The 25,493-nt window shown below is 68.2% G+C and overlaps 1 protein-coding gene across 2 annotated transcripts; it reads left to right on the top strand.

Moving 5' to 3' along the window:
• The first annotated feature begins 1,920 nt into the window (after positions 1-1,920).
• On the top strand, positions 1,921-25,128 carry CTTN (cortactin). Of its 2 annotated transcripts, XM_045855303.1 has the most exons (17): positions 1,921-2,024; positions 5,663-5,745; positions 7,411-7,497; positions 7,615-7,688; positions 9,613-9,742; positions 11,735-11,845; positions 12,724-12,778; positions 13,479-13,589; positions 14,829-14,939; positions 15,451-15,561; positions 17,874-17,929; positions 18,355-18,424; positions 20,081-20,229; positions 21,762-21,851; positions 22,817-22,988; positions 23,480-23,551; positions 23,844-25,128. In XM_045855303.1, the coding sequence occupies exons 3-17, from the start codon at positions 7,411-7,413 to the stop codon at positions 23,978-23,980; spliced, it is 1,536 nt and encodes a 511-aa protein (XP_045711259.1). In that variant the 5' UTR covers positions 1,921-2,024; positions 5,663-5,745; the 3' UTR covers positions 23,981-25,128. The 2 variants fall into 2 exon arrangements, with proteins under 2 accessions (XP_045711259.1, XP_045711261.1); XM_045855305.1 differs by lacking the exon at positions 15,451-15,561.
• The last annotated feature ends 365 nt before the right edge of the window (positions 25,129-25,493 follow it).

The following is a 25,493-nucleotide window of genomic DNA, read 5'->3' as shown; positions in this document are numbered from 1 at the left end:
AAAATTTTTTATTGATTGATTTTTAGAGAGAGAGAGGAAGGCAGGTAGAGAGAGAGACACTGATTTGATGTTCCACTTACTGCAGATGCCTCCACTGGTTGAGTCTTGCAGGTGCCCTGACCAGGGATGGAACCCACAACCTTGGCGTATCAGGACAACGCTCCAACCACCTGAGCTGCCCAGCCAGGGCCCCAGTCCGTTCTGAAGTGTGACCACTTAACTGTCTAAAGGCCTTGTGTCCACAAGCCTCTCTCCACCTTACCTGCTACCACCTGTTTGCCAGTTCAGTTCGTCCCAGGCTCCTCGGGGCCCTGTTCGCGGCCATTCTCCGCACAGCCGCCAGGGGGCTCTCTTTACAACACACGCTGTAAGGCAGCGATTCTCAACCTTTTCCATCTGCGGGCACACAGGAACTATTTGCTAAAATTCTGCAGCACACCAAAAAATACATTCTGCTTTTTTTTGCCAATCTGACCAAAAAATAGGTGTGGTTTTGAGTCATTCACACGGGGCAGCTCTTGTTGTGTTGGCTGTTGTTGGTTTTTTATTTGACAGCCTAAGGGAAAAGAGCTCAGTGCCCCTGACTGAGTGGTCAGGTGTGGTTCGTTTCAGAAATCCCCAGGGCACCGTGGTTGAACACTGCCACGTTACAGTGTCTCTCCTCTGTTTAACTTCCTCCCAGGACTTCCCACTTCGTTTTATTTTTAAAAATATCTTATGTGTTTATTTTTAGAGAGAGGGGAAGGGAGGGAGGAAGAGGGGGGAGAAACATCAATGTGTGAGAGACACAGCAGCCAGTTGCCGCTCACACACGCCCCCGCACTGAGGACCTGGCCCGCAACCCAGGCCTGTGCCCCGACTTCCCTGATTTGGAATCCAACCGGCGACCTTTCGGTTCAGAGCCTGGCGGCACTCAGTCCACTGGGCCACACCAGCCAGGGCCCCATTTCTTCAATAATAAACACCAAGGCACGTCCTCGCTGTGCAGTGCCAGCCCTGGCACCGCCCGGCCCAGCACCCCTGCACTTTGGCTACACAGACCTTCCTCTGCAGCAAGACCCTTCCTGCCTGGAACACGCTTCCCTCCTGACTACGTGCACTTGCGTTTGGACTTCTGAGCGTGACACAAATGTTCATTTAGTTGCCCAAAGAAACCTTCTCTGATCTCCCGAACGAGTTCAGGTCCCGCCTTCTCCCCGGTATCATCTCATGACATCTTTGGCTTCCTCACAGCATTTATCTTGTCCCCTAATTATGCAATCTGTGTGCTCCACACCTGAGTCCCCTGCAAGGTGGAAGGGCCGGGAGGGCAAAGTCGGTGGCTGTTGTACTGTCTCTCCCTGACACACATTTGGCCTTCTCCTGAGGGATGGACGAGGAATGGATGGGAGGGATGGTGGGTGAATGGAGGCCGGATGGGTGTGATGGCTGGCTGGAGGAATGGAGGTGGACGGATGGATGTGTGGCTGGTGCATGGACAGGTGGAAGGGTGGGTGATGAACACGCTCGTCCCCTCGGCTAACTGGTGGTCGCCATCACTGTGTGAGTCCTCCGCTCCCAGGGCACTTACAGTGACCCCAGGCCTGGCCCATTTTCCCATTCTCAGCGGGCGCAGCGCTATGATTCTGGAGCTTCGTCTCGGATTCTCTGCGCAGGGTGGGCGCCCCGGAAGTTGTGCACGTGGAGGCACCTCACTTCCAGGCGTGCTGGGCACGGTCCCACCGGGCAGAGCTCGGCCGGCGCCCGCGGCGGGTGCTGCCCACGCCGCAGGGGCAGGGAGGCTGCCCAGAGCCACGCCACGCAGAGTCCCCGCAGGGTCCCCGCAGGGTCCCCGCCGCCGCAGCTCTCCGTCCGAAGCTGGGCGAGGCGTGCCGGGCGGGGGCGGGGCCCCGCCGGGACCCGGATGCCGCCCCGCCCCTGTCCGCGGAACCGGAAGTGGAGCGGCGCCTGGGAGCCTTTGGAGCTTTGGGAGCGGCGGGAGCGGTGGCAGCTGGGGACCAGCCCGGCCGGACGACCCCTCGGCGGTGCGTGAGCGCCGCGTCCGTCGGGCGGGAGAGCCGGTCCCTCTGCTCGCCCCCGGGGTGCAGCCAGCCCCGAAACGGGAAGGAAGCTGTGGCCGCCGCGGTCTCGCCGCTCTTCCGCTCGCGGTTTCGGGCGCGGGGGGAGCGCGGGCGAGGCTTCCCGGGCCGGGGGTGGGCGCCTGGCGGCTGGCGGAGGGAAGGGCCGGGGTCCGAGGGAAAGGGGTCCGGGATCCGAGGGGCTGGCCTTGAGGTAGGAAAGGGACCCTACGGACAGGGAGTCCGCGGTCGTGGGGAGGGTCCCCGGACCAGGGGGCTCAGCGGAAGGGGGTGGAAGGCCGCGGGGGAGGGGCTGGGGGTCGGTTTCGGATCGGGAGGGCGGCACTTGCCCGCAGGCTTGGCAATCAGGTCAGTGGGAACGCGGCGGCGCGCTTGGCAGAGCTGCGCTTCCGCGGGGCCAGCCCCTCCACTGGGCGCTGGAACCCATCAGAAAGGTGCTTTGGGGTTTCTGTTTTTCCTCTTTCGATCGCCTGAATAGTCCAGCGGGAGCTTGATCTCCGCTGGAGGGTCCCGCTGGAGGGGAAGCCCTGCGCCAGGGCTTCCTCCGCTGGAACCTGTGGACGTGTCGGCCTCCCGGGGGGAATTCCATCTTCCGAACGCAGCTCTGGAGCCTTCCTGAAGGGCGCTCCCTCCCCGCGCTGCGTCTGGGCTCAGACTCAGCAGTGCCTGGGCCCCGGTGCTTTGCCAAGGGTTCACCGCCCAGGTCCTGATCGCCTGATCCCGCCCAGCCCAGGCCCAGAGAGGGCTGTGGGATCCCGGGGCCCCTCCTACCCCCACCCGTAGTCCCGTGTCTGTGCGACCGCGGTGAGTCACCCGCCCCAGGCATGGAGACATTCCGGCTTCCCTCTCCCCTGGTGAGGAAACTATTCCCAGATATTCCAGGAGCCAGGAGGGGCCCTGAAAGTGACTCCAGGACCGAAGAGTCAAGAGCCAGGGCACAGAGATGCTTTTGGTGGTTCATCCCCCACTAACCGGAGTTCCCCGGGACTACAGCTGACTTGTAGTTGTGAACGGATCTTTGGAACACTTTTAAGGGAACATAATTGGTGGTTTGGACTCTGGGAAAGTGTGCTGAGGAGCAAGTTGAGCAGGGCGGGGTGATGGGGCTGCCTCCCCCGTGTTGCAGTAACCTAGGTCCCAGACGGCAGGAGCTGCCTCTGTCCCCTGTGCACTCCCCCCCTCCCCCGCCCCACACCAGGCCTTACCTGCCTGGTGTCAGGGTGCAGGCAGCCCTTGGAGTGAACTGGGTGCACGTGCCCGAGGCAGGCCAGGAGGGTGTCCTCTGAGTGCCCGGCGGGAGGGCGTGGCTGTGTGCCTTCTCCGGTTCTCTGCTCCTCTGGCGCCCGCGGGGTTAATGGAAAGCTAATTCCGCATGGAAGGCACCCATGCCCCTGCAGGGGACATTTTCCACTCTGTTTCTGGGACTGGGCAAGGTCACCTCACACTTGCGCAGACTTGACCTGTGCGGGGGGTGGAGGAGGGAGCATTTGCAGGGAAAGTTTGCTATTAACACGTGTTAATGGTGGACAGAGGAATTCTTTTGGAAGGGTTTTTTTTTTTTTTTGTAACTTTATCAAGATATGTTTTACATACCACATAATTTACCCATTTAAAAGGTGCAATTCAACTGCTTTTAGTCTATGCACAGAGTTGTGGGACCATCACCCCAATCAATTTCAGGTTAATGTCATCGCTGCAAAGAGAAAGCCTGTGAAGCCCCCCTCCCCCGTCCCCAACACTCGCTAATCTGCTTCCTGCCTCTACACAGGTTTCCCCTTGGGGACCTTTCACAGAAAGGGGCTGTAGAACTCGTGGCCTTTTGCGTCTGCTCCTTCCACGTGGCGCGTTCTCCCGGGTCTCCCAGGTCGCCCTTGTCCTCACGGGCGTCCGCGCCTCCCTCCCTGTTATTGCCGGAGGGCAGTCCGTTGTGCGGACGGAGCACGGGTTGCGTCTGTGACCTGACGCGGCGTCGGGGCTGTTGTGCGTACTGCTGCCGTGAGCCCGCCGGGCACTTTTTCACATGGACGCCCGTTTCCTTCCTCTGGGGTCCCCTGGCGGCCCCACGCTGAACCACGTGAGGAGCTGCCAGGCTTCTCCAGTCTGCGCCCCCACCAGCCACGCCCGAGGGTGCCGATTCATCACGCACAGGCTCACCACACTGGCTCCCCCAGGGTCGGGGGTGTGCGCTGCGGGCCCTGGTGGTTTTGCCTTGGCGCTTCCTGATGGTTGATGACACCGAGTATCTTCTCGGGAGCTTACTGGCCATTTGTCTGCGGAGAAATGTGTGTTCGACACTGGAAAGGGTGGTTGCCTGTCCCTTTTGTTACTGAGCTGGAAAGAACCCTCCGTGCGCTCTGGACGACGATGGTTTGGAGACAGTTTCCTCCGTCTGTGACTCGTCTCCACGTTCTTGGCGGTGCCCTCGGGAGCACCGAGTTCTACGTTCCGCCCAGTTTGCTCTTCCTCTGGCTTGTGCTTTTTGGTGTCACTCCTGAGACCGGCTCCCGGGGTCGGGGTTATGAGAATCTGTGCCTTTGTGTTCTTGTGAGGGTTCAGTAGTTGTAGCTCAGGCGTTTGGGTCCTTGGCACGTTTTTCAGTGAATTTTTGTGTATGGTCGGAGGTAGGGGCCCGGAGGCATAATCTTTGGATCCAGAAAGTACTTGAGGTTTTAATTTTTCAGTTATTGTTTGTGACTTCATTTTTAAGTTTAAATATTGAGAGGGTAATGAATTACTGTCGATGTGAGCCTACCCACAGTGGCCCCAGCTGACACGGAGCTTCACGCGGTGCCCGGGCGCACTGAGCAACCCACGCACACGCCAGGGTTTCTGGAGGGGGCCGGGGTGGAAGAAGGAGTGAATCGCAGGCTCCACAGGAACTGGGCAGGAAATGCAGCGTGGGGAGGGCCGGCAGAGCCGTCCGAGGGGTGGCCGGTTCATGACCGGCTGCCTGTGGCTGGCTTGCCCCTGGGAACCAGGGGCCAGTGCTGGCCAGCAGCGCGGGCCGCCGAGGCTGTGAGTGGCCCCGCAGGAGGGCGGCGGAGCTCGGATCTCCACACGGTAACCGGACCCGCTCCCTCAGCCGGCCCGTGTCCGCGCCACCAGATCCGTGCCTTGGAAACGCAGCCCGCGCCCCTCCGCTCCCCGAGCCGGCCCTCGTCCGTGTCCCCGTGGCTGTCAGGTCACTCAGGCTCTCCCAGTACGTGGGACCCCCGCAGGGAGAAGTCACTGGTTTTAGTGATGTCACATCGGGTGGACAGAACAGGGGAACCTGGGGGTGACGGCACACACCAGTGGGTGCTGGCGACCGAGACGGGCGTTCCGAGTGCGGTGAGACGCCGCCGCACGGCTGGAGACCTTCGGAAACGCCGTGTTTCTGGTGGTTTCTCCGCGTGTCTGAGCAGCGTGCAGCTCTTGGGGTAGTAACGGCCGGATCTTCTCCGCCTCCTTCGAGATTCCTGTATGAATCCTCCTCGTTTGGGAGGGTTTCGGGGGCTTCTAGGAGGACCCCCACACCCGCGGGTTCACCCAGGGCACCTCTCCGCAGAGACCCCCTGAGCTCTTCTCTCGGAATCTGTTCGCAGGCGGACGCCCGGTGCCCAGAGAGCCCTCACCGGACCTCTGTTTACCCCTGCGAACGGCCTCTCGTCTCCAGCCGGAAAGAAAGGTGCGTGTGCTGCGAACAGTCCCTGTGCCGGCCCCTGGGTGGTCGGGTACGCCCCTGTCCCTCTGGGGTCTCGGGGGTCGGGAGCACCGGTTTCCAGAAGGTCCTTGTGTGGGAAATGAAGCCAGCCGCCTGGTGTCGCCTGCGGTTTAGGGAGAGGAGGGGAATTGTCCCCCCCAGGTCGGGGACAGGAAGCCCTCTGGCCTCCTCTCCCTGCTCTGTGGCAGGTGAGAGGCGTGGCCCTGGGGACCTGCTCCCCCGACCACCAGCGGGGTGGGCTTCCCGGGAGAGCAGCGCAGGCCCAGCCCTGCCCGTGGTCTCCCCGTGAGTCTCGAAAGGCATCAGGCAAAGACGTGTGCTTTCACCTTCGCCTCGGGGGGCAGGGGTCCCCCTGTTTTCTGCAGGGACTCCGGTCCTTTTGTCCCGTGTCCTCAGTTAGGGGTTGGAATGACACCCAGGAGCCGGCGTCCCTGCATGCAGACGGGCAGATGTCCCCTGGGGAGGCAGACCCTATGGGCGCATCACTGGGCTTTCGGAGCTGCTCCTTCCCTTGCGAACGGGCCCCCTCAGGTGTCCCCCACCCCAGTGGAGACTTCAGTCCGTGTGCTCTCTAAACTCGTGTCAGAGCTGCTCGCCCCTGGGAGACCCCTGCAGGGCTCTGGGACACGCCAGCACAGGGGGGCGAGGTCGGAGGGGCCTGGGCGGGGAGGGCGTCCTCGGTCCTGCCCACGGGCGGCGGGTGGCTCCAGCCCAGGCTGCAGCGGCGGCGGCAGGAGTCCTATCAGGGAATTTGAGAGCAGTGTCCTGATTCACGTTCGCTGCCACCTTGAATTTGGGCTCGAGACCCAGCGGCGTGGCCGGGGCCAGTGTCAGTTCTCCAGGCTGTGAGGAGGGCCTTTTGTCCTGCCTTCAGCCACGCACAAAAGCCCCAGGGAGGCTCCCCCGGGGCCTGAACTGCAGGTCCTGCCTTCAGACACCCGGGCGGGGCTCCGGGGACCGAGCTGAACCGACCCGCCCTCGCTTCCCGGCCCAGGCGAGACTGGACGGGGGCTGTCGAGGGAGGGGCATCTGTGCTCACACGCATGTGGAGTCCACCCTTGGGGTTGTGAACAGAATCAGCTGTTGTAGCTGAAACCTAACAGTGCAGGTGCCGGGGAGGGCGGGCGGTGGCGGGGGCCCATCTCCCACGCTGCGTGACCCCGGAGAGGAGCAGGCAGCTGGGCGACCCGCCCACGGAGGACCTGGAGTACGTTCCAACCGGTCCGAGTCTCGGTCAGGAGAGCATCTGAGAGCTAGTGGTGCCCTTTGTGTTTGTGGAAATTCTGGCGAGACGCGCGTGACGTCACACCGCCCTGCTGCGGCGCCGAGGGGGTCTTTGTGGGGCGGGGCGGGGCACGTGGAGCCCGCAGACGCCTTCTCGCCGGAGCTGCGGCCAGAGCAGCTCTGGGGTCTTCCTGATGCCACTCGGCCGAAGGGCGGGCTGGGGTGCCGCGTCCCCGTGTGTCCTCACGTTCCTGCCGTGTCGTCCGGCCCGGGGGTGATGAGGACCCTCTGGCCGTGGCCCTCCTGGCGCGTCTCGGGGCTGTGGCGCTGAGGGCCCAGAGGGTGCGCCCGGCCCATGGGGGCTCCCAGGCCCCGTCACCCTGTCACCGCTGTCTGTCCTTGCAGATGTGGAAGGCTTCGGCAGGCCACACCGTGTCCATCACCCAGGACGACAGCGGCGCCGACGACTGGGAGACCGACCCCGACTTCGTGGTGAGTCGCTGGGGTCCCCGCTTCCGTCCCCTGGGAGTGACCGCCGTGGGCTCGCCGGGGCGGGTCTGGGGCGCTGGCCTCACACCCAGGCTGCGGGCCGCCCCGCGTCTCTTCCAGAATGACGTGAGCGAGAAGGAGCAGCGGTGGGGCGCCAAGACCGTGCGGGGCTCCGGGCACCAGGAGCACATCGAGTAAGGGGCCTTCTTTTTGTCATTCTTTGGGACGCGCACCTGGGGACTCACTTACTGACTTCAGAGAGGAGGGGAGGAAGGAGAAGGAAGGGGAGAGACGGGGGAGGAAGGGGGGAGAGACGCTGATGCGAGAGAGGAGCGTCGTCTGGTTGCCTCCTGTACAAATGTGCCCCCTGGGGACCGATCCGGCGGCCCAGGCCTGGGCCCTGACCGGGAATTGAACCGGGGACCTTCCGGTGTATGAAACAGCGCTCCCACCAAGTGAGCCACACTGGCCAGGGCGAGACTGTTTTCACGTTGGCACCTGAGCTGCAGAGGGAAGTATGTGCTCCTTTTGAACTGTCACAGCCGGGCTCGTGACTGCCGTGTCTGGAGTGGGCGAATCTGAGACGGGACCGTGTACCTGCGTGTGCTTGTGCACACACATGTACGTGTACACACAGCTGTGGGGAGCTCGCTCCTTTGCGTCGTGGTCACCGAGGCCCACACTGGCCCAGGCTCTTCTCGTGGGGCCGGCTCCCGACACGGGCGAGGTCTCTGAACACCTCACACCTCACGCCCTGCCCCTGCCACGCTGTAGGCAGTGTTGCCGTTTCACTGCCATTTCCCGTCCGCCGGATGCCGTGCCCTGAGTCCCAGGCCCCGTGTGCTCGTGAGGCGCTCAGCGCGGGAGCTCCGGGGAGCATGTCATTGTCCCTGACCGGGCGCCGGCTTCCACTGCCAGCCCCGGGGTGGTCTGTGTCCTGGACAGGGAGCGGAGAGGTCAGGAACCTCTAAGTGTGCTCCGACGTCCGTTCCAGCTGCTCGGGCTTGGAGTGCGCCCCTGGGGCTGCTGGGTCGTTTGCGGGGGGAGGGCTCGCCCTGCCCGGCCTCCAGTCCTGGTAGCTCAGGACGCCGATCCAGTCCGGTGGGGGGGACGCCCGCCACCCGCACTGGAGGGGTGGCCGGCAGTGCGGGCATCCTGCCCTGCCCCCACCGCTGTGCCCGCACCTGCGCCGCAGCCCTCCGAATGTCTGGGGGCGGGGACTGGTGAGAGGCTGGTGCCCAGGGGCCAGCTCAGCTCTGTCACTGTGTCGGGCCCTTGGTGGTGGGGTCAGGCTGACCTCTGGGTGGTCTGGTTCCCGTTCCTTTTCCTGCTTCTGTTCCCTGTGGTGGGAAACGTTGGTGGGGGGGCGGGTCGGAGAACAAGGGAGCAGGCAGCCCTGGGTTGGCTGGAGTTCAGAGAGACTTTGGGGGGGTGGGGGGACAGCTTGAGGGGCCCTGCGGTCCCTCCAGGATTCTAGGCGGGTGCCCTCCCTCCCGGCTTGCAAGGTGTCGGTGGTGTGGGATTGGCGTCCAGGTGTTGACGGTGTGAGCGCGGTGTCCCCCAGGCAGAAAGGGCCGGAGTGAGGTGGCTTTGTGCCCTCGGGTCTCCTGACAGTGACAGCTGCGACGCCTCCCTGCCCCCGGTGTTGACGGGGAGGCATGGTTTTTGGGTTTTGGGCCGCGAGTCCCGGAAGCCTTTCCTGCGCCTCTGGGTGTGCAGGAGGCCGGGGCCAGGCGGGCAGCAGCGTGAGCCGTCTGAGGAGCGGTGGGTGTCGCTGGGCCTCGGCCGTTGTCCTGGGAACCCTGCGGGAGGGACACCTCGCCCGCACTGTTCCCAGAACGCTGTTGCCTTGCTCAGCCATCGCCAGGGAGGCGAGCGGCGCTCTGCCTGTGTCGTGAACGATGAGAGTTTGCGTTTTGGGCAGCCCCCTGCGGGGGTGCGGGGCCACGCGGCACGCAGGCAGAGCTGCCGCCCTCAGGTGGTCTCGCGCGTGGCCCGGCGCTGCCGGAGCACAGGGCCTGCGGGCAGGGCCCCGAGGGAGCACGGCAGGGCAGGCCGAGCCCGGGCCCCGGGCACACCTGTCTGACCCCTGACCCCGCCGCATGCCCTCCCTTGCAGCATCCACAAGCTGAGGGAGAACGTCTACCAGGAGCACCAGTCCCTCAAGGAGAAGGAGCTGGAAACGGGGCCGAAGGCCTCACACGGCTACGGGGGCAAGTTCGGCGTGGAGCAGGACAGGATGGACAAAGTGAGTGGGCGGTGCGGCGGCGCCGGCGTCCGGGCCTGAGGCGGCCGCCCCCAGGTCAGCGGAGGAGGCCCTCAGAGCCCCTCGTCACGTTCAGTTTTGAGTCGGTTTCTTGAGGGTGAGGTTCGCCAACAGCCCCACCCGCTGGTTCACCGGATCATCCAGGGCCCCTGCCGTCGGGGGCTCCTTCAGGGGGCCCAGCGACCTGGAGGGGGCGGGCACCGGCCCGGGGGTGGCTCCCGGGGGCCAGGCGTGCGGCTGCAGGTGTCAGCACCCCCCCCATTCCCACAGGCAGCCTGACTTGTTCCTCATGGGGGAGGGGGAGAGCACTCGCCCTGCGTCGGGGCCGTGGGCCAGGCAGGTGTGTGTTCACGGTGACGGAGGTGCTGGCGGAGAGTTCCTGCATGGACAGTGCCAGGCGTGGGGAGCTCGGGCCGTCCCCCCGGGGGAGAGGACAGAGCAGGCTGTCGGGTTTCCCTCCGCAGCGGGGCAGCCCCCTCCGTCCCGCTCCCCGGGGCAGCGGGGGTGGGCACCTGCAGCGGGGCCCCGAGAGCCTGCCCGTAGCCAGCAGGGGCCCCCCCCCCGGCCCCCCTGCCGTGGGCGGTGTCCGCCGGTGTCGGGTTCTGCTCTGAAATTCCATGCCTGGCCCTGCGCGCGGCTCGGATTCAGCGTCTGAGCTGCGTCACGGTCCCCACACTGGGTCACCACAGAGCAGATACGCGGGGCCGGGGGCCCCCCCGGAGCCGTGTCCAGAATTAGCCCGGAGACGGCGCGAGCTGCAGGCTGCAGGAAGGAGACAGGGACGTGTGGCAGCGTGGCTGTCACCCGGGTGACTGTCACTCCGGAGGTGGCTCGACACTGCAGCAGGGGACGCAGGAGCGGAGTCACGTCCGGTTCCCACAGCAGAGCCCAGCGGCTTTGGCCAGTGCGGACGGAGAGACAGAGAGACGCGAGTGTCTGTGGCAGGGAGAGAGCGGTGGGCGGAGCCTCTGCCCCGCAGGGCCTGTGCCCCGGGGCCGTGGGCTCACAGGGCCCAGAGAGGGTGTCAGAAACCTGGGCCCGCAGGTCCCTGGGGACAGTTGTGGGGAACAGTGACAGTCTGCCAGTCTGCGGGGAGGAGCTGCTGGCAGCAGCCACACTGCGGTCGCTTCCGGCTCCTCTGCCACCGCTGGGGCGACGCCTCTCCTTGGCGCCTGGCTCAGGCCTTTCTGGTCCAGGACACTTTACTGATGAGCCGGCCCCCGGGCCTGCGGCCGCCTCACCCTGAGCGACCTCCTGCCGCCCTCGGCCTCCCGCGGCCGCCCCACCTCGCTGTCCTGCCCACAGAGGCTCTTGGGGGCCGAGACGCATCCTCCCCTTGAGCCGGGCCTGGCGCCAGGAGGGCTCCGAGTGGGCGCCTGTGGGAGCCAGATGCGCCCCCTCCTGCTCATGTGGCGGCCACACCTGGACGGCTCCGGGCACGTTCGCCTCCCCGGTGGGGGCGCTGCAGGCCCGCGCCCCCGTGCGTATTGGGGGAGGGTCTCTGTCTGCCCCGTGCAGACGACTCAGACTCGACCCCAAACCCGTGCGGCCTCGTCACTTGTGCCCTGTCCTCTTCCGAAAGGACGGAAACGAGAAGCCCGACGTGTCTGTTGTGCCCTGGGGGGCGTGGGGCGGGCAGACTTGGGGGGGCCCGTCGGGGGCACGTGTTCGGGAGCCGAGGTGCCGGCTGTGTTCCACGTCTCGGCCACATCCTAGACCTGGGAGCGTTGGGCGCCTGCTCAGGGTGACGGTCACCCTGCGGTCACGGGGAGGTTGGGGACACTCGGTGTCAGTCAGAAAGCTGGACACACAGCATGCCGCCACTCTGGCCACGTCTCTAGAACTGTTTTCACGCGGCTTCTTCCCGGGGGGACCTGAGCCGGCCCGGCGGGAGCTGCCCCCCCGCGCCCTCGCCCCAGGCGGGTCCGCGGCGGCCGGCGGGCGTCTGAGGCCCCGCGCTCGCTCCCATTGCAGTCGGCCGTGGGCCACGAGTACCAGGCGAAGCTGTCCAAGCACTGCTCGCAGGTGGACTCCGTCCGCGGGTTCGGGGGCAAGTTCGGTGTCCAGGTGGACCGAGTGGACCAGGTGAGTGACGCGCTGGGGAGCTGGGGGCTGGTGGGGGGGGCGGGGGGGGCAGCTCCCTGTGGATCAGCCCCGCTGCCAGCGAGCACATGGGTCTGCCGGCCCCTGGAGGCGCCGTGGAGGGGCCTCCCCGCCCCGAGCTGACTGGCTGGGCTGGGCGGGAGAGTGGTCCAGTGTGCGGGCCGTCCTCGGTGTTGGCAGCGGGAGCCCCGGCTTCCCGTCTGCATGCCGGCCAGGCTGGGCACCTCAGGTGTGCCTGGGAGTGTGCCGGGGGCGCCTTCTCCGCCACCCTCGCTGCACGGAACTGCCGTGACTGCCGCGATGGCGCCACGACAGCCGCCAGCCTCCTGGCGCTGCACCGGCCTGCAGGTGCTGGCGGCCGGGCCCGGGCCCGCCGTCCCACTCTCCGACTTGGTCACCCCTGGCCTCCTGCGGCGGCACTTGGGAGCGAGGTGTCCGTCTGCATCCTGGCCGGGCTGCTTCTCAGCCGCGGTCCGGCAGACGGCCCCACGGGGCCTGCTCTCCGGGTCGGCGTCCCCGTCGCTCTCAGCAGAGCTCGTCTGGGGAGGCAGAGACCCTTCCCGGGCGGCGTCAAGGGGCTGGAACCCGCGAGGGGAACGTGCTGCGCGGCAGCCAGCCCCGGGGGGCGGGAGGGGGGCACTGGCCGGCGGGGGTGCGGCTGTGGGGGGAGGGGGACTGGCCGGCGGGGCTGGATGAACAACGCGAGGGAGCGGATCCGAGACCCCGGAGCCTGGGGCGCCGGCCAGCCCTGCGCCTGGCCTGGGTGACCGGAGTGTGGAGGGCAGTGAGGTGCGCGTCCCGGAACGTCCCCGGGCCTCGTGGGCTCAGACGGGCTGTCTCCCCGTGTCTCGTCCTCGCAGTCCGCCGTGGGCTTCGAGTACCAGGGGAAGACGGAGAAACACGCCTCCCAGAAAGGTAGGGCCTCCGCCGAGGGGCGCCCTGTGGGCGGGGGGGTGGGGTGGGGGGTCTCGTGGCGCCGGGCGCCTCTTCTCCGAGGGCGGCGGTCCTCAGCACAGTGAGGCCCACGTGGTGTGGCTTGTGGTCCCCACCACGCCGCTCGCAAGGCCGGCCTCTGCCATCAGTGGGGGTCCCCACGGTGGTTTCTGTCCAACTTTGTGTGTGGAATGCGCCATCACATCCTTGGCATTGTCCCCACGCGTGCCCGGCCTTGGGCACGGCCTCGCTGGCCTGTGTCAGGGCGCACTGGCCTCAGCGTCACCCCCGCGGAGCCCGAGAGGGTCTGTGCAGACTCCCACCTCCGGGGCGGCAGGCACCGCTCTGCCAGGGCGAGCGCTCTGGGCGTGGGCGGCGGGAGGGTCTGTTCTGGAACGGCCCGGGCGCAGCTCTCTGGGCCGTCCGTCCTTCCTCGGAACGTCCCGTCTCCCAGGTGGGGTGCGGGGGGGGGGGCCGCTCCCCCTGCTGGCGTGAAAGCGGCGTCCTCGGACAGAAGGGCCTGGCCGCCTGGTGTCCGGGGTCGCTCCTGTGGCAGAGGGGCTTCTTGTGCGCCTTGCAGTGTGCGCTTGGCCTCTGGGGGGGTCGAGCCCTGGGGGGGTCGCGCCTGGGCCGGGCCCCCCCTGAGCGGCGTGTGCCTGTCCTTGGCCCCCTGTCTCCCCAGACTACTCGAGCGGCTTCGGCGGCAAGTACGGCGTGCAGGCCGACCGCGTGGACAAGAGCGCGGTGGGCTTCGACTACCAGGGCACGACGGAGAAGCACGAGTCCCAGAGAGGTTTGTCCGTGCCGCCCGCCGCGGCCCCCGAGCGTGGACACAGACGCCCGGGGGGCTCCGTCCCCGGGCCGCCTCGGGGCGCCGCACCCCCTGGGGCCGCAGTGTGAGCGCTCGTGCATCCTCGCTCCTCTCGCGTCTGTGTGGCCCATCCGCCCGCCTCCTGCAGCGTGGGGCCCGGCGGTGTCCAGGTTTCTGACGGGGAGGACCGACTGCAGCGACTGTCCTTGTGCCAGCATCTCAGACGCGCAAGCGGTGGTTTTAAAGAATGCGGTCCTGGTCACGGCCTTGCTGGTCACAGAACGTGGACTCGAGCGTGCCGGCCCATGTGCCGGGCTGCCCTGAGGCCCGTCAGCGGTCACTCTCCCGAGGACCCCTGTCCTGGAGCCCAAGGCTTCCCACCCCCCAGGCGGGGCTCCTACTCCTTGGTCCTGGGCTGCTGCTGTTCCGTTGGCCTGCGCTTTGACAGTGTTAACATAAATGCCAGCACTTAGGAACGGAGCACCCACGTGTCTAAAAAACCCAGGTTTCCTTTAAAGAGAAAACAACCAGCGTGGGAGACGGCCCTGCGTGTCCCCGGGGTCTCGTCCCTCACTTGGCAGCCGCTGCCCACGCCCTCTTCACTGTCTGCACCGGAGCCCGTGCTCCCCGGCCCTGTGGGTTGGGATGGGCTGTGCGCTGCTCCCGGCCGGTGCGCTCAGACGCCGGCCCTGCGGAGTCTGGGAGGTCGGGGAGCACGGGCCGGCGTGCTGGGTGGACGGGCCTCAGGGTGTGCAGCAGCGCTGGCCCCCTCGGAAGGGGTTTGATCTTGGCGTCCACTCCACTGGTGTGTCCACTCGGCCGTGTGCTTCTGCGGGGCAGTGACCCTGGAAGGACGAGGACGGGGCTCTGGGCGGAGCGGAAGTGCAAGGCCACGGGGAGGAGGGGCTGCCTCGGGGGGCCGTCCTCAGCGCCCCACACGTCTGCTCGCTTCTTTGTGTGCGAGGCCCGGGGACCTGCAGGAGCCCGCTGCCCCGGCCGGGCCTGGCGACGGAGCGCTGTGGCGCCCGATCACCCCGAGCGTCGCTGGGGGGGTGGCGGGAGGGTGCTGGTACCGACCCGCCGTGTCGCTGCTCTTCCCGTTCCCGCTGCACGGAGCTCGAGCCTCGCGGACCTCCGCTCCGTCCCAGCGACGGAGGTCTCGCAGGCCGCGCGCTCACCGCCGTCCTTGCTGGCGCGCAGACGGTGCTTCTCCGCTTCCAGATTACTCCAGGGGGTTCGGGGGCAAGTATGGCGTCGACAAGGACAAGGTGGACAAAAGCGCCGTCGGCTTCGAGTATCAAGGCAAAACGGAGAAGCACGAGTCCCAGAAAGGTGGCTTCCACGTTACCTCGTCCCGCCCCTGGCGCTGACACGATGGGTGGTCCCCCGAGCGGGCGGGCGGGCGGGCGGGAGTGGCAGCGGGGCCCAGGGCTCAGCGGCCGCCGCAGGCGTCCGTCTCCCATCCAGCCCCGGGCCGTGGAGCCTCGCGCCCAGACGCAGCTGTGAAATAGGCCCGATCTCCGCTCTCCGGGCTGTGGCGCCTGGGGTGCCGCACGTGTCCAGAGGTGGTGACAACTGTGGCGGTGTCCCGGCCTGGGGCCTTCTCCTGGGGGTCCTGTCTGTGTCCACTCACAGACTGAACTCGCGGGTGGGTGGTGTCCGGGACACCCCCCCCCCCACCGCAGGTCCCGTCCACGCCACCCCAGGTGGGAGCAGACACCTGGGGTGCCAGGGCCGCTCGGGCGGGTGTGTGTGGTGGCTGCCCCGAGACCAGGCGTCCTCCGCACCCACCCCCCCGAGCAGTCCACGCGCCCCGGCTCACGGCCGCCCGCTGTGCCCACAGACTACGTGAAAGGGTTCGGGGGGAAGTTCGGCGTGCAGACGGACAGACAGGACAAGTGCGCGCTGGGCTGGGACCACCAGGAGAAGCTGCAGCTGCACGAGTCCCAGAAAGGTGAGTCCCGGGGAGGTGCGGCACGGGCCGGCACGCGCGTGGGGTGGCCCCGAGGGGTCGGCAATGCCGCGTTCTCGCCGGGTCTCCGCGGCGGTGTGGTTTCGTCCTCGCTGTCTGGGGGTGGGGGCGGGGGTCCTCTGCCTCCTGGTTCTGAGGAAACTTGTCGCCCCTCCGCTCCGTGTGGGTGGGCGCTGGGAAGGCAGGGTGCACACACTCAGGGGGCCCGGCTGGGGCGTTCCTGGGGTGCAGCCGTAGGGCCATGGCAGCCCCGGCCTGTGACCTCTCGGCAGCAGAGTGGGCCGCAGGTCGTGAAGGCGGACGCTTCCTCCACCCGCAGTGTCTTCCGTCAGAACGAATCCCTCCCCGGGCAAAGCAGCGCTCCCCAGACGGGCCCCGGCTGCAGCCCTCGGTCCGCAGTGGGGCTGGTGATGCCCCGCCTGGGGCTGGGTGTAACGTGTCTCTCTCTCCACGCACGCAGGGGCGTGTGCTTCGGCCTGCGGCGCGGGCAGGACCCTAGAGCAGCCCCCGGGCCCGGGGTGGCCCCGCTGCAGCCAGCCCCCAGCCCGCCCCCGGGAGCGGGCGGGAGCGGGCCGGAGCGGGCCGGAGCGGGCCGGAGCGTCCAGGTGCGGGGCTTGTCCATGAGCCTTGGGCGCGCACGTGCGGCAGTTGGCCAGCCTGGGGGCGGGCTCGTATGCCCCCGGGCCCCGCGGAGCTGCCTCTGGGACCCGTGTCTGGGGCGTGCGCGTGCCCACGGGGCTATTCCTCTTGGTGTCTCCCCGCCGTCAGATTGTAAGGCTGGTTTCGGAGGCAGGTTTGGGGTTCAGACCAAGAGGCGGGGCTCCTGTGCTGTGGGGTTTGGTTACAAGGAGAGACTGGCCAGGCGCGGGTCCCAGCGAGGCACAGTTGCCCCCCGCCAGTGCCACGCCCCCCCTGCCCCCCGCCTGTGCAGGCTGCTAGCACAGACCTCAGAGCTCAGCCCTCCCGGTCACCGCAGCCGTGTGTCTGGCCACTGGGTGTTTTAGACCTTTCTTTTCATTATATATTTTTTAAACCTCACTTGAGAATTTTTTTTAATTGTCTTTAGAGAAAGAGGAAGCGGGAGGGAGGGAGAGAGAGGGAGAGACAGAAACAGAAACAGAGAGGCAGCCGTCAGCTGGTTGCCTCCCGCACGTGCCTGGACCTGGAGTGGAGCCCCTGCTGTGCGGCCTGTGGGACGACGTGCCCGCCCGCCCAGGCGCGGCCCCCCGACCCCGGGTCTGCAGGAGGCTGCCCCCTCCTCCCCGTTCACTCCCCTACCACAGCCTTCTGGGCGCGTGTTCTGTAAAGCGTGACTGTGCCCCAACCCCACAACGTGGCTGGTTCCTGGAACGGGGTGCCTGGTCTCCCGGGACCTTCTGCTGGAGCCCTTGCCATTGACCGTGACTTGGGGGAGTCCCTGCGGAAGCCGGGCCCCGATGAGGACCCCTGGCCTCCGTGGCAGCCGGGCCTGTGGCAGGCGTGCTCCGTGGGGTGTCTGACTCTCCGTGGCAGTGGCTTCTGGCTCCCAGGGGGAGGTGTCCTCGATCTCGGTCAGTTCTGTTTCTGGAAGACCCCATCTGCGTAGCCGCGCGCAGGGCCCCGCGGAGCACACACAGGCCACCTGGAGGCAGGAGGCGTCCCACTGTGCGCAGCCGCTGTCGGAAAGGCGGGTGCATTTCCTCTCGAGTAGTTACGTTAAGGGCCACGAGCGTCAGACGTGGGGTGTGGGGCCTGGACCCGCACCGGGAAGCAAGTCGGGCCCCGAGTGGCAGGGTGGTGCTGGGGCTGGGAGCCCCGGTGGGGAGACGGGTGACGACAGCGTCCCGGGCAGGGACAGAGGACACACTCTTGCTGACTCTGCGACCCCGGGGCGGTGGCCGTGGCTCTGCGTGGCACTGGTGCCGCGTGCCAGTGTGGCTGTCACATGGAGGACTTGGCTGGTAGGGTTTCCCTGTGGGGTCCCTGTAACACGCGGGAGCCAGCCTGCGGCTGGGCCTCCCCGGGGCCCGCGGGCGCGGCGGGCGGGGAGACTGTGCTAGCCGAGAGCTGCGCTGGCGGGGCCGGCCACGTCCCCTCGGCCACCGTCCCCGGAGAACTTGGAAGCGTGCTCACGCCTCTCCTACCTGCCACCGCCCGACACCGCGGGGAGGAGCTGCACGGCTGGGCGCCTCTGGTTTCTTTCCGCGCCGGGTGCCTTTTCGGGCTGTCCCTGGGCCTGCTTGCGTGCGTCTGCCGCAGCCCCGCCCGCGCCGTCCTCGCCCGGAGAGTGAGCGCTGTGTCGTGCCCCCTTGCAGACTACTCCAGAGGCTTCGGCGGGAAGTACGGCGTGCAGAAGGACCGCATGGACAAGGTGAGTGTCCCGTCCAGGCTCCCGTCTGCCGTCGGTGGGTCGGCGCAGTGCCGCCGGGCGCGGCCCCGTGTTGGCAGACGTGCAGACGCTCACGTCGGGCGGGTGCCATTGCCTTGGGGGGGGGACCGTTAACACGTGTGCCAGGCCGAGTCTGGCGTGTCACGGTCACCTCTCCTGTGCCCCTCACGGCTGTGCCGTGAGGCACGTGCTGACCTCGTGTCCTGTTACAGCCCAGGGTCCCCGCCAGGCAGGCCCGGCAGTGAGAGGCTGGGCCGCCATCGCCACGGGGTCGTTCAGACTCGAGGGCCCGGCGCCAGGGCCGTGAATCCAGGGGCCCTGGGGCGGGCCGAGTCCGGGTGCAGGGCGGCCCTGTCCGGGGTGTGAGGAGCGCGCCCCTGACCCCCCCCCCCCCCCCGTCTCGATAGAACGCTTCCACCTTCGACGACGTCTCCAGGGTGTCCTCCGCCTACCAGAAGACGGTGCCCGTGGAAGCTGGTGAGCGTCGGCAGGCCCGGCAGGGCCGCGCTGCTCCCGGGGTGGTGGTGGGGGGGGCCGGAGGGGCTGGGTGCGGGCCGAGAGCGCGGCTGTCCTGCGTGTCTTCCGGAAAGATCCCGTCCCCTTCCGGTGGAAGATCCGTGGAGATTCGGGGCACGTTCCACACGCGGCCTGCTGCGGCCCCCGACGGTGGGGTTCTGCGTGGGTGGGGGGGGTGCTTTCCACAGCAGAGCGGGGTGAGGGGCACGTCCGCGGGGGCCTTCCCACCGCCGCCACCGCGCCGGTTTCTGGGCGGGTCCCATCCTGCTGCCTCGGCTGAGGCCTGCCCGGCACGAGCAGGCGGGCACTCTAGCCTCCCCTCACACGTGGGCCCTGGCCCGGGCGTGCGTGGTCGTCCTCGGCGGAGACTGCTGTGAGGGAGGCGTCCTGCAGTCCAGGGTCTCGGGGCGCACAGGTCTGTCCCCCAGGGTGCGCCCCGAAGGCTGCGGTTTAGTCGGGGAAGACGCTACACCAGGTAGAAAGTGGCGAGCTGGGACCAGGGAGCGGGGCGCCCCCTGGTGTTGGGTGCGTGCCCCTGGCCGGCGGCTCACGGGCCTGGTGGTCTCGGGACCTGGGGACACAGGCAGGACAGTCCCAGAGAACCTCTGTGGGGGTGTGTAGTTAGTTTGTTTCAAGACCATGAAACCGTCACAAACCGGTAGTAGTTTCTACATAAAAAGTAACTACAGAACAGAGTGCAGGAGGGGGCCATTCTGCATTTTGTCAACCTTCTTCACAGGCGACCGCTGCATTCGGGCCGTTGTCTGGTGGGGGGCGGCCTGGGCTCCCCCAGGCGGGCACCTGGAAGGGCGGGTGCAGCCAGCACCTCTGTGGGCCCCGCCCCTGGCGCCCACAGGCAGGGCCCTGGCGGCCCCCTATGTGGGATGGCGTGTGGCCTGCGCTGTCGCTGGGAAGGTGCTGCGTCACTGGGCCGTGCAGACCCCCCAGTGTTGAAGGCCACGTGGCCACGCGGTGCCCGAGAAACTGCACTTGCTCACACCGCCGTCGGTGTGGCCGTGGCCCCGCAGCCACACCGGGAAACAGCCGTGCTCCCAGCTGCAGGCACCGGCTTCCAGCGGCCTGGTTCTGCCTGTCGGCAGCAGATGCTGGTTTTCTCGACCCCGAGGAAGTTTGTTGGGAGGAAGTGCCCGCCACGCCCCTAACGTGCCCCTGTCGGTACCGCTCACTGCTCAGAGTCCCACGCACGTCTGCTCAGGGAGACGCCCCTGGGCCTCCCCGTGCAGCCGCGCTGTGTGCGCCCGCCACCCCACCACCCCGCGTGGGGAGATGCACCCCCAGGGATCGCCCCTCGGGGACTCGGGGTCTTTCCCCACGAGTGTGTGGTAAAGGAGGCAGTGAGGTTCGGTTCGGAAGAGGAGACACGCCCAAGGCCGGGCCCGTGGTGCCCGTCTGTCCGGCTGTGCGGTGGGCACAAAGGCGCCAGCTGGTTCGCGTGGGGGGCCGAGCTGGCAGCCGCGGGGACGGCTCTCGGGTGGTTTGGGGCTGCCTGGTTCCGTGGGGTTGATTGGTCGCCCCGTGTGGGACTTGGGTCCCCTCTGGAGGACAGTGGTGTCTGACGTCCAGGGAACACCTGCCCCCCTCACCCCCCGCCCGTAGCCAACAGCAAGACCAGCAACATCAGAGCCAACTTCGAAAACCTGGCGAAGGAGAAGGCGCAGGAGGACAGGCGGAGGGCGGAGGCCGAGCGGGCCCAGAGGATGGCCCAGGAGCGGCAGGAGCAGGAGGAGGCGCGGAGGCGGCTGGAGGTGGGTGAGCGGGCGCGGGCTGGGCCGTGGGGGGGGGGAGGCTGCCGGCCACCGCTCTCCGCTGCTTCCTTGGGGGTTCCCTGCTCCCCCTCCGGGGGTGCCCTCTCCGTGTCTAGCCCTGCCGCCCCTCGTCTCCCCTCCCCTGGGGTGTGTCTCAGCCCCCCGCACACTGCCACTCAGTGGGGTGGCGCTCGGGGGGGTGGGGAGGCCTGGACACAGGCGTGCGTGTGTGGGCGGGGTCCCCGTGGGGCGGTCCCCCGGAGGAGAAGCAGCGCCCTCTGCCCCACGGGCCGAGGGGGGCTGTGCGGGCCCTTGTGGTGGCCTGCGCCCGGCCGGGCCCCTGTGAAAAGCACAGCTCTGTCACCCCCTGCCCTCGGTCAGGTGGGAGGCAGAAGCCCCCCAGCCGGGGTCCCTCTGCTCAGAGCCGTGGCCAGGCGGACCGCGCTGTGGGGCCGAGGTGCTCGCGTGTGGAGGGAGCTGTGGTTCCGCTCATTGACAGGAACAGAGAGAAAAAGAGCAGAACCTGCTCTCGGCCCCAGGGACCAAGCCCGTGGTGGCCCCGGGGTGACGGGGCGTCTGTGCCTGTGTTGGGGGCGCAGGCCAGCCCAGCCCCACGGGCCGTGCTCAGGGGTCTGGGGGCCAGCTGTCCGGGAGACCCTCCCGCTGGAGAGGCCTGGCGGGACGGAGCTCCCTGGGGCCCCTGGAGCGCCACCTGCCTGCCGCGGGGCCTGCTTCCTCGGCCGCCGCCCGGGAAAGGTCCAGTGTCTCGGCGGTCAGCACTGGTTCTGGGGCAGCTGCGTCGAGTGACCGCGAACTGGGGGGCTTGGAAGGACACGCTCTGGTCACCGTGCAGTTCTGACAGGTGTCGGGCTCCTGACGGGGCCGTGGGGGGAACACTCTGCCTGTCCCTGGCTTTTTCCGGCTCCCTTGTCCCGTCCCGTCCTCCTGTGTCTGGCGTCCGCCCGCCGCCACCTGTGAGGTCCTGTGCGGCCCCACCCGTCACCTGGCAGGGCCTCCCCTCCGACCTCCACCTCGTCTGCCTTCCCCTTTGCCACAGGAGGTCGGTCGGAGTCACAGGACCGACATCTCGGGGGGCCACCCCTCCGTCCACCCCAGCCCCCCCGCCCTCCGGCCCCCAGAGACCCACGTCCCTCCTGTGTGCTCACCCATTAACGATCCCCCCACCTCAGCCCGCTGGCTCCAAGTCCCGTCTCGCCCCCTGCACCCCCTGCGCCGGGGGACGTTGGCCGACGGCACTGTGGTCTTCCTGCCTGCGCACCGTGCAGGCCAGGCCTGCGTGGGGGCAGCGGGAGGGCCGGAGCCCCGGGCTCCTCCCCCGGGAGGCCCGCCCGACAGTGTGGCCGCTGCCGCCTGGTGCACGGGCTTCGGGAATCGCCCGGGGCCGGGGCCGGCCCTTTTCTGCTCGTCCTCTGGCGGGGAGTGGCCGTGAGGCCGGATGCAGCCCCCTGGAACGCTCACGTGTGTCTGGGGGTGACTGGGGGTGCTCTGATCGCTCCTGCCTTCGGTTGCAGGAGCTAGCCAGAGCCCAGAAGCAAAGTCCGCCGGCGTCCCCGACCCCGCAGCCGGCTCCGGAGAGGCCGCCGTCCAGCCCCATCTACGAGGTTGGTGGTCAGTTTGCGGAGGGGCCTCTGGCTCCCCAGGGATGCCCTCCCCAGCTGGCGCCGCTGGGGACAGAGAGGGGCCGCTCCCGCTCTGCAGGGTGTCCATCCAGAGGGGGTGGCGTGGACAGGAGCCCTCCCCAGGGCTGGTCTCTCCGGGTGCACGTCCAGCCTCTGTCCTCCACGAGCTCTGCCCTTGCTGGACGGGGCCCCCTCCTCACCCAGCCTGCTGCCCGCCCTCCCCATTGTTCCGTGCTGCTGTGGCCCCGACCGGGCTGCCCTCTGGAGTCCGAGCCCCGGCTCCGGCTGCCGCTCTCGCACGTGGCCTTGCTCCCCGGCCCCTCCGGTCTCCCCCCCCTGCCCCCCCCCCGGCCCCTCTTCAGCGCCCAGTTCTCCGGGCAGCGTTCCTGCCCTTTCCCCTGGGTCCCGTCGTTGGTGCCTGGGGGCCCACCGCCTGCGTCCCGGGGGCAGGCTGTCACAGGCCCCTGGCCCCCCGCTCCCCGTGTACCCTCCCGATGGCTGAGTGGCGGCTGCCTTTCCACCCCCCACCGTGGGTCCCCACGAGCTCTGAGCCTGGCCGAGCCCCGAACCATCCGCTCTGTCCCCATGGCCACTCTCCTGGCTCCCACACCTGTCCTCTGTCATCCCTCAGGGGCCCCGGGGCTGCGGGGACACAAACTAACTAGACTCCGGAGGCACGAAGGGGACGGGTTGGGGGAGAGCTGCAGGGGGCATGGCCTGGGCCCTCCCAGGGGCCGCCCCTCTGCCGCCGGCCCCAGCTCCCGGGCCGGGTGTGGTCTCGCAGCCAGCCGTCCAGCGGAGGGGGGCCTTGCGCACCCCCACATGCTCCACCGTGCGCCGCTCTCTGGGCGGCTGGTCCTGTGCTGGTGTCTCCGTCCCTCGGGGGCTGGACAGTGTGTCAGGGACCCGGGACAGGTCGGGAGAAACACCCCTCTGACCCTCCCCAGGACGCCGCCTCGTTCAAGGCCGAGCCGAGCAGCAGGGGCCCCGCCAGCGAGCCGGAGCCCGTGTACAGCAGGGAGGCCGCCGACTACCGTGAGGCTGGCAGCCACCAGGGCCTGGCCTACGCCCCTGAGGCCGTCTACGAAAGCACGGAGGCCCCCGGCCACTACCAAGGAGGTCCGGGCCCCCTGGATCCGGGCGGGGGCTCCTTGTCTCCTTCCCAGCTGGCTCTGCTCCTTGGGGCGAACGGCCTCCGTCTCCAGAACGGGCCTGCCCGGCCCCCGGGGGGTCCCGGGGCACCGGGCAGGGGTGGGCGGAAAGGAGGGGGCTTCTGCTGGGGCCCCCGTGGAGTGGACGCCCGGGAGCCTCTCCTACAGCCTGGCCCCAGGAGCCGGCGGCGCTTCTGGGGTCTTTAGCGATGACCTCACGCGTGCCCGGTGCGCTGTCCCCCACGTCCCTTCACGTTGCACGCGTGACCCCGCCCTGTGAAAGGGCTCGGCCCTGAAACGTGGGTGTGACGCACACAGCTGGCAGACCACTTCCCTGGGCGGTGTCGGGGGGGCGGGGGGGGGGGAGGGAGCCAGGCTCTGTCTGCTGCCGGCGCGCGCCTGGTGCTGCGGGCCGGCGGGCTCGGGGGCCCCCCCTCAGGCCTCGTCTCGTCTCCGCAGAGGAGGGCGCCTACGACGAGTACGAGAACGACCCCGGCATCACGGCCATCGCGCTCTACGACTACCAGGCCGGTGAGTGGCCGCCGAGGGGCCGGGCGGGGCGGGCCCCCCACCAGGTCCCACGCCACACGCCTCGGCAGGAGTCTCGTGTCTCTGCCCACACACGCCGTGCCCACACACGTGCACGCACGCACCCCGCCACCTGCGGTCTGCTCTGCACCCCCCGCAGTCTGCCGCTGCAGGTGCCGGGTGCCCGTGCCCCCCATGATGGCCCCGGACCGAGGCCCCGCCGCCTTCTCGGCGGGTGGCCAGCCAGCCACCGGGGAGCTGGGAGCCTCACCGCCGCCCTCTGCCCCTCCCGCAGCGGGCGACGACGAGATCTCCTTCGACCCCGACGACGTCATCACCAACATCGAGATGATCGACGACGGCTGGTGGCGTGGGCTGTGCAAGGGCAGGTACGGGCTCTTCCCGGCCAACTACGTGGAGCTGCGGCAGTAGGGCCCTGGCCCGCGCGCCCCGCCGGCGGCGCCCCCCCCCCCCCTCCTCCTCCTCCTCCTCGGCGCGCGGGGTGCGGGGTCAGGGTCCCTGCCGCTTCCACGTTTAGTGCTCCCGCCAATGCTTTCGAAGACGCTCGCGCCACGGAACTCGCTGGTGTCCCGTGATCGTGCCCCTCGGGAGGGCCGGGGGGACTGGTTGCACACATTCGAGGTGTTGGCTCGTTTCGCCACGTGGGCCGTCACCCGGAGCTACGCCAGGGACCTGTAGTCCCTCCCTCGAGCACACGGAGTCCTCGCCCCCACGGTCAGCGGGCGAGGCCCCAGGACGAACCCGAGACCTGTCCTCGCGTCGCCTGCTGCACCGACGATGCCCAGGGGGTCCCCGGGAAGGCGTCCCTCTCGAGGGAGGGGCCTGGTGGGAAGTCAGATCTGAGGGTCGTGGCTGCAAAGCACGCGAGTTTGAACATTAGATAGAAAGCCTCCCGCGCGTGAAACCCCCCAGGGCTGGGGCTTGCCGAGGACCCTGGTCTCTCTGTCCTGTGTCTCCCCGCCTCGCCCCTGGTCCCTCGCCTCCCAGAGCGCCGGCCCCAGGAGGGCTGCTGAGCCCCCCCGCCTGTCCCCGAGATGCACTGCCGGTCCCCCCTGAAACGCTGCCCTCCCGAGGCTCCGGCCCCGGGCCCCCCGGACGCCCCCCGGCGTTGGAAGGCCTGTGCTCGGCCGACCGCTCAGACGCGAGTGTGTTGTGCGGGACAGAAGCGGCCCCTTCGCTGTGGGGCGCCGTGCCTTCTCTCCCAACCGCCGGGCGCCGCGGTCTCCCCTGAAGGGGGGGGTCCGTCGTCTTTTGCCAAAGTATCGACTTACGTGACAATAAAATTTGATGGAATGACGTGACTAAAAATCAGACATGGGCAGGCGGTGCTCTGACCCAGGCCGCCCCGCGTGGCAGCGCCGTGGCCCCCGCGCGGGGAGCAGCCCGGTGTCGGGGCGTCGGGGCTGGTGGCGAGGCCCCCTTCCTCGGGGCGTTCCCGCAGCGTCTGCTTCACAGTTAGGTCGGGTTTATATGCAATTACTGTACCTGGATTTCTGTAGCTCACCTCATAGGGATGATTTTTTTAAATTAAATACTCAGAATAAACTTTTTTTGATCCACTCGCTGCTGGTTCACTGTGGCGTCCCTCCCCATGTCCGAGGCGGAGGGCGGTGGCGCCCCGGCGGGCGGGCGGCCGTCCGTCAGCCCTGACCGGGCGAAGCGGCGAGGCCTCGGCGAGGGCTGCGCTCCTGGAGAGGCCGGTCCGCGTCGGGCGAGAGGCGTGCACTCTCCGGGTGTCGGTGTTTTGGACAAGGGCTCCCAGCGGAATAGAAGGTGCTCTGTTTCACGGGCACCTTCGAGTTGCCGTGCTCAGAACCCCGTTTTGGGGGGCTGCCCCGCTGCTGCAGGCGTCACACGCCTTTGGGGCCTGTGGTCTCCATGGTCCCCCAGTCCCTCCAGGGACAGTGGGAGCAGCTTTGCTAAA

The sequence above is a fragment of the Phyllostomus hastatus genome, unplaced genomic scaffold, assembly GCF_019186645.2.
Source record: "Phyllostomus hastatus isolate PE091 unplaced genomic scaffold, TTU_PhHast_1.1 phas_scaffold_11, whole genome shotgun sequence".
Lineage (NCBI taxonomy): Eukaryota > Metazoa > Chordata > Mammalia > Chiroptera > Phyllostomidae > Phyllostomus > Phyllostomus hastatus.
This window is presented reverse-complemented; position numbering and strand designations above follow the sequence as displayed.

Coding starts and splice junctions, on each gene's coding strand:
- CTTN (XM_045855303.1), top strand. CDS start 7,411: ATGTGGAAGGCTTCGGCAGGCCACACCGTGTCCATCACCCAGGACGAC. Junction 7,689..9,612: donor GGGCACCAGGAGCACATCGA/GTAAGGGGCCTT, acceptor CCTCCCTTGCAG/CATCCACAAGCTGAGGGAGA. Junction 21,852..22,816: donor CGTCCAGCCCCATCTACGAG/GTTGGTGGTCAG, acceptor GACCCTCCCCAG/GACGCCGCCTCGTTCAAGGC.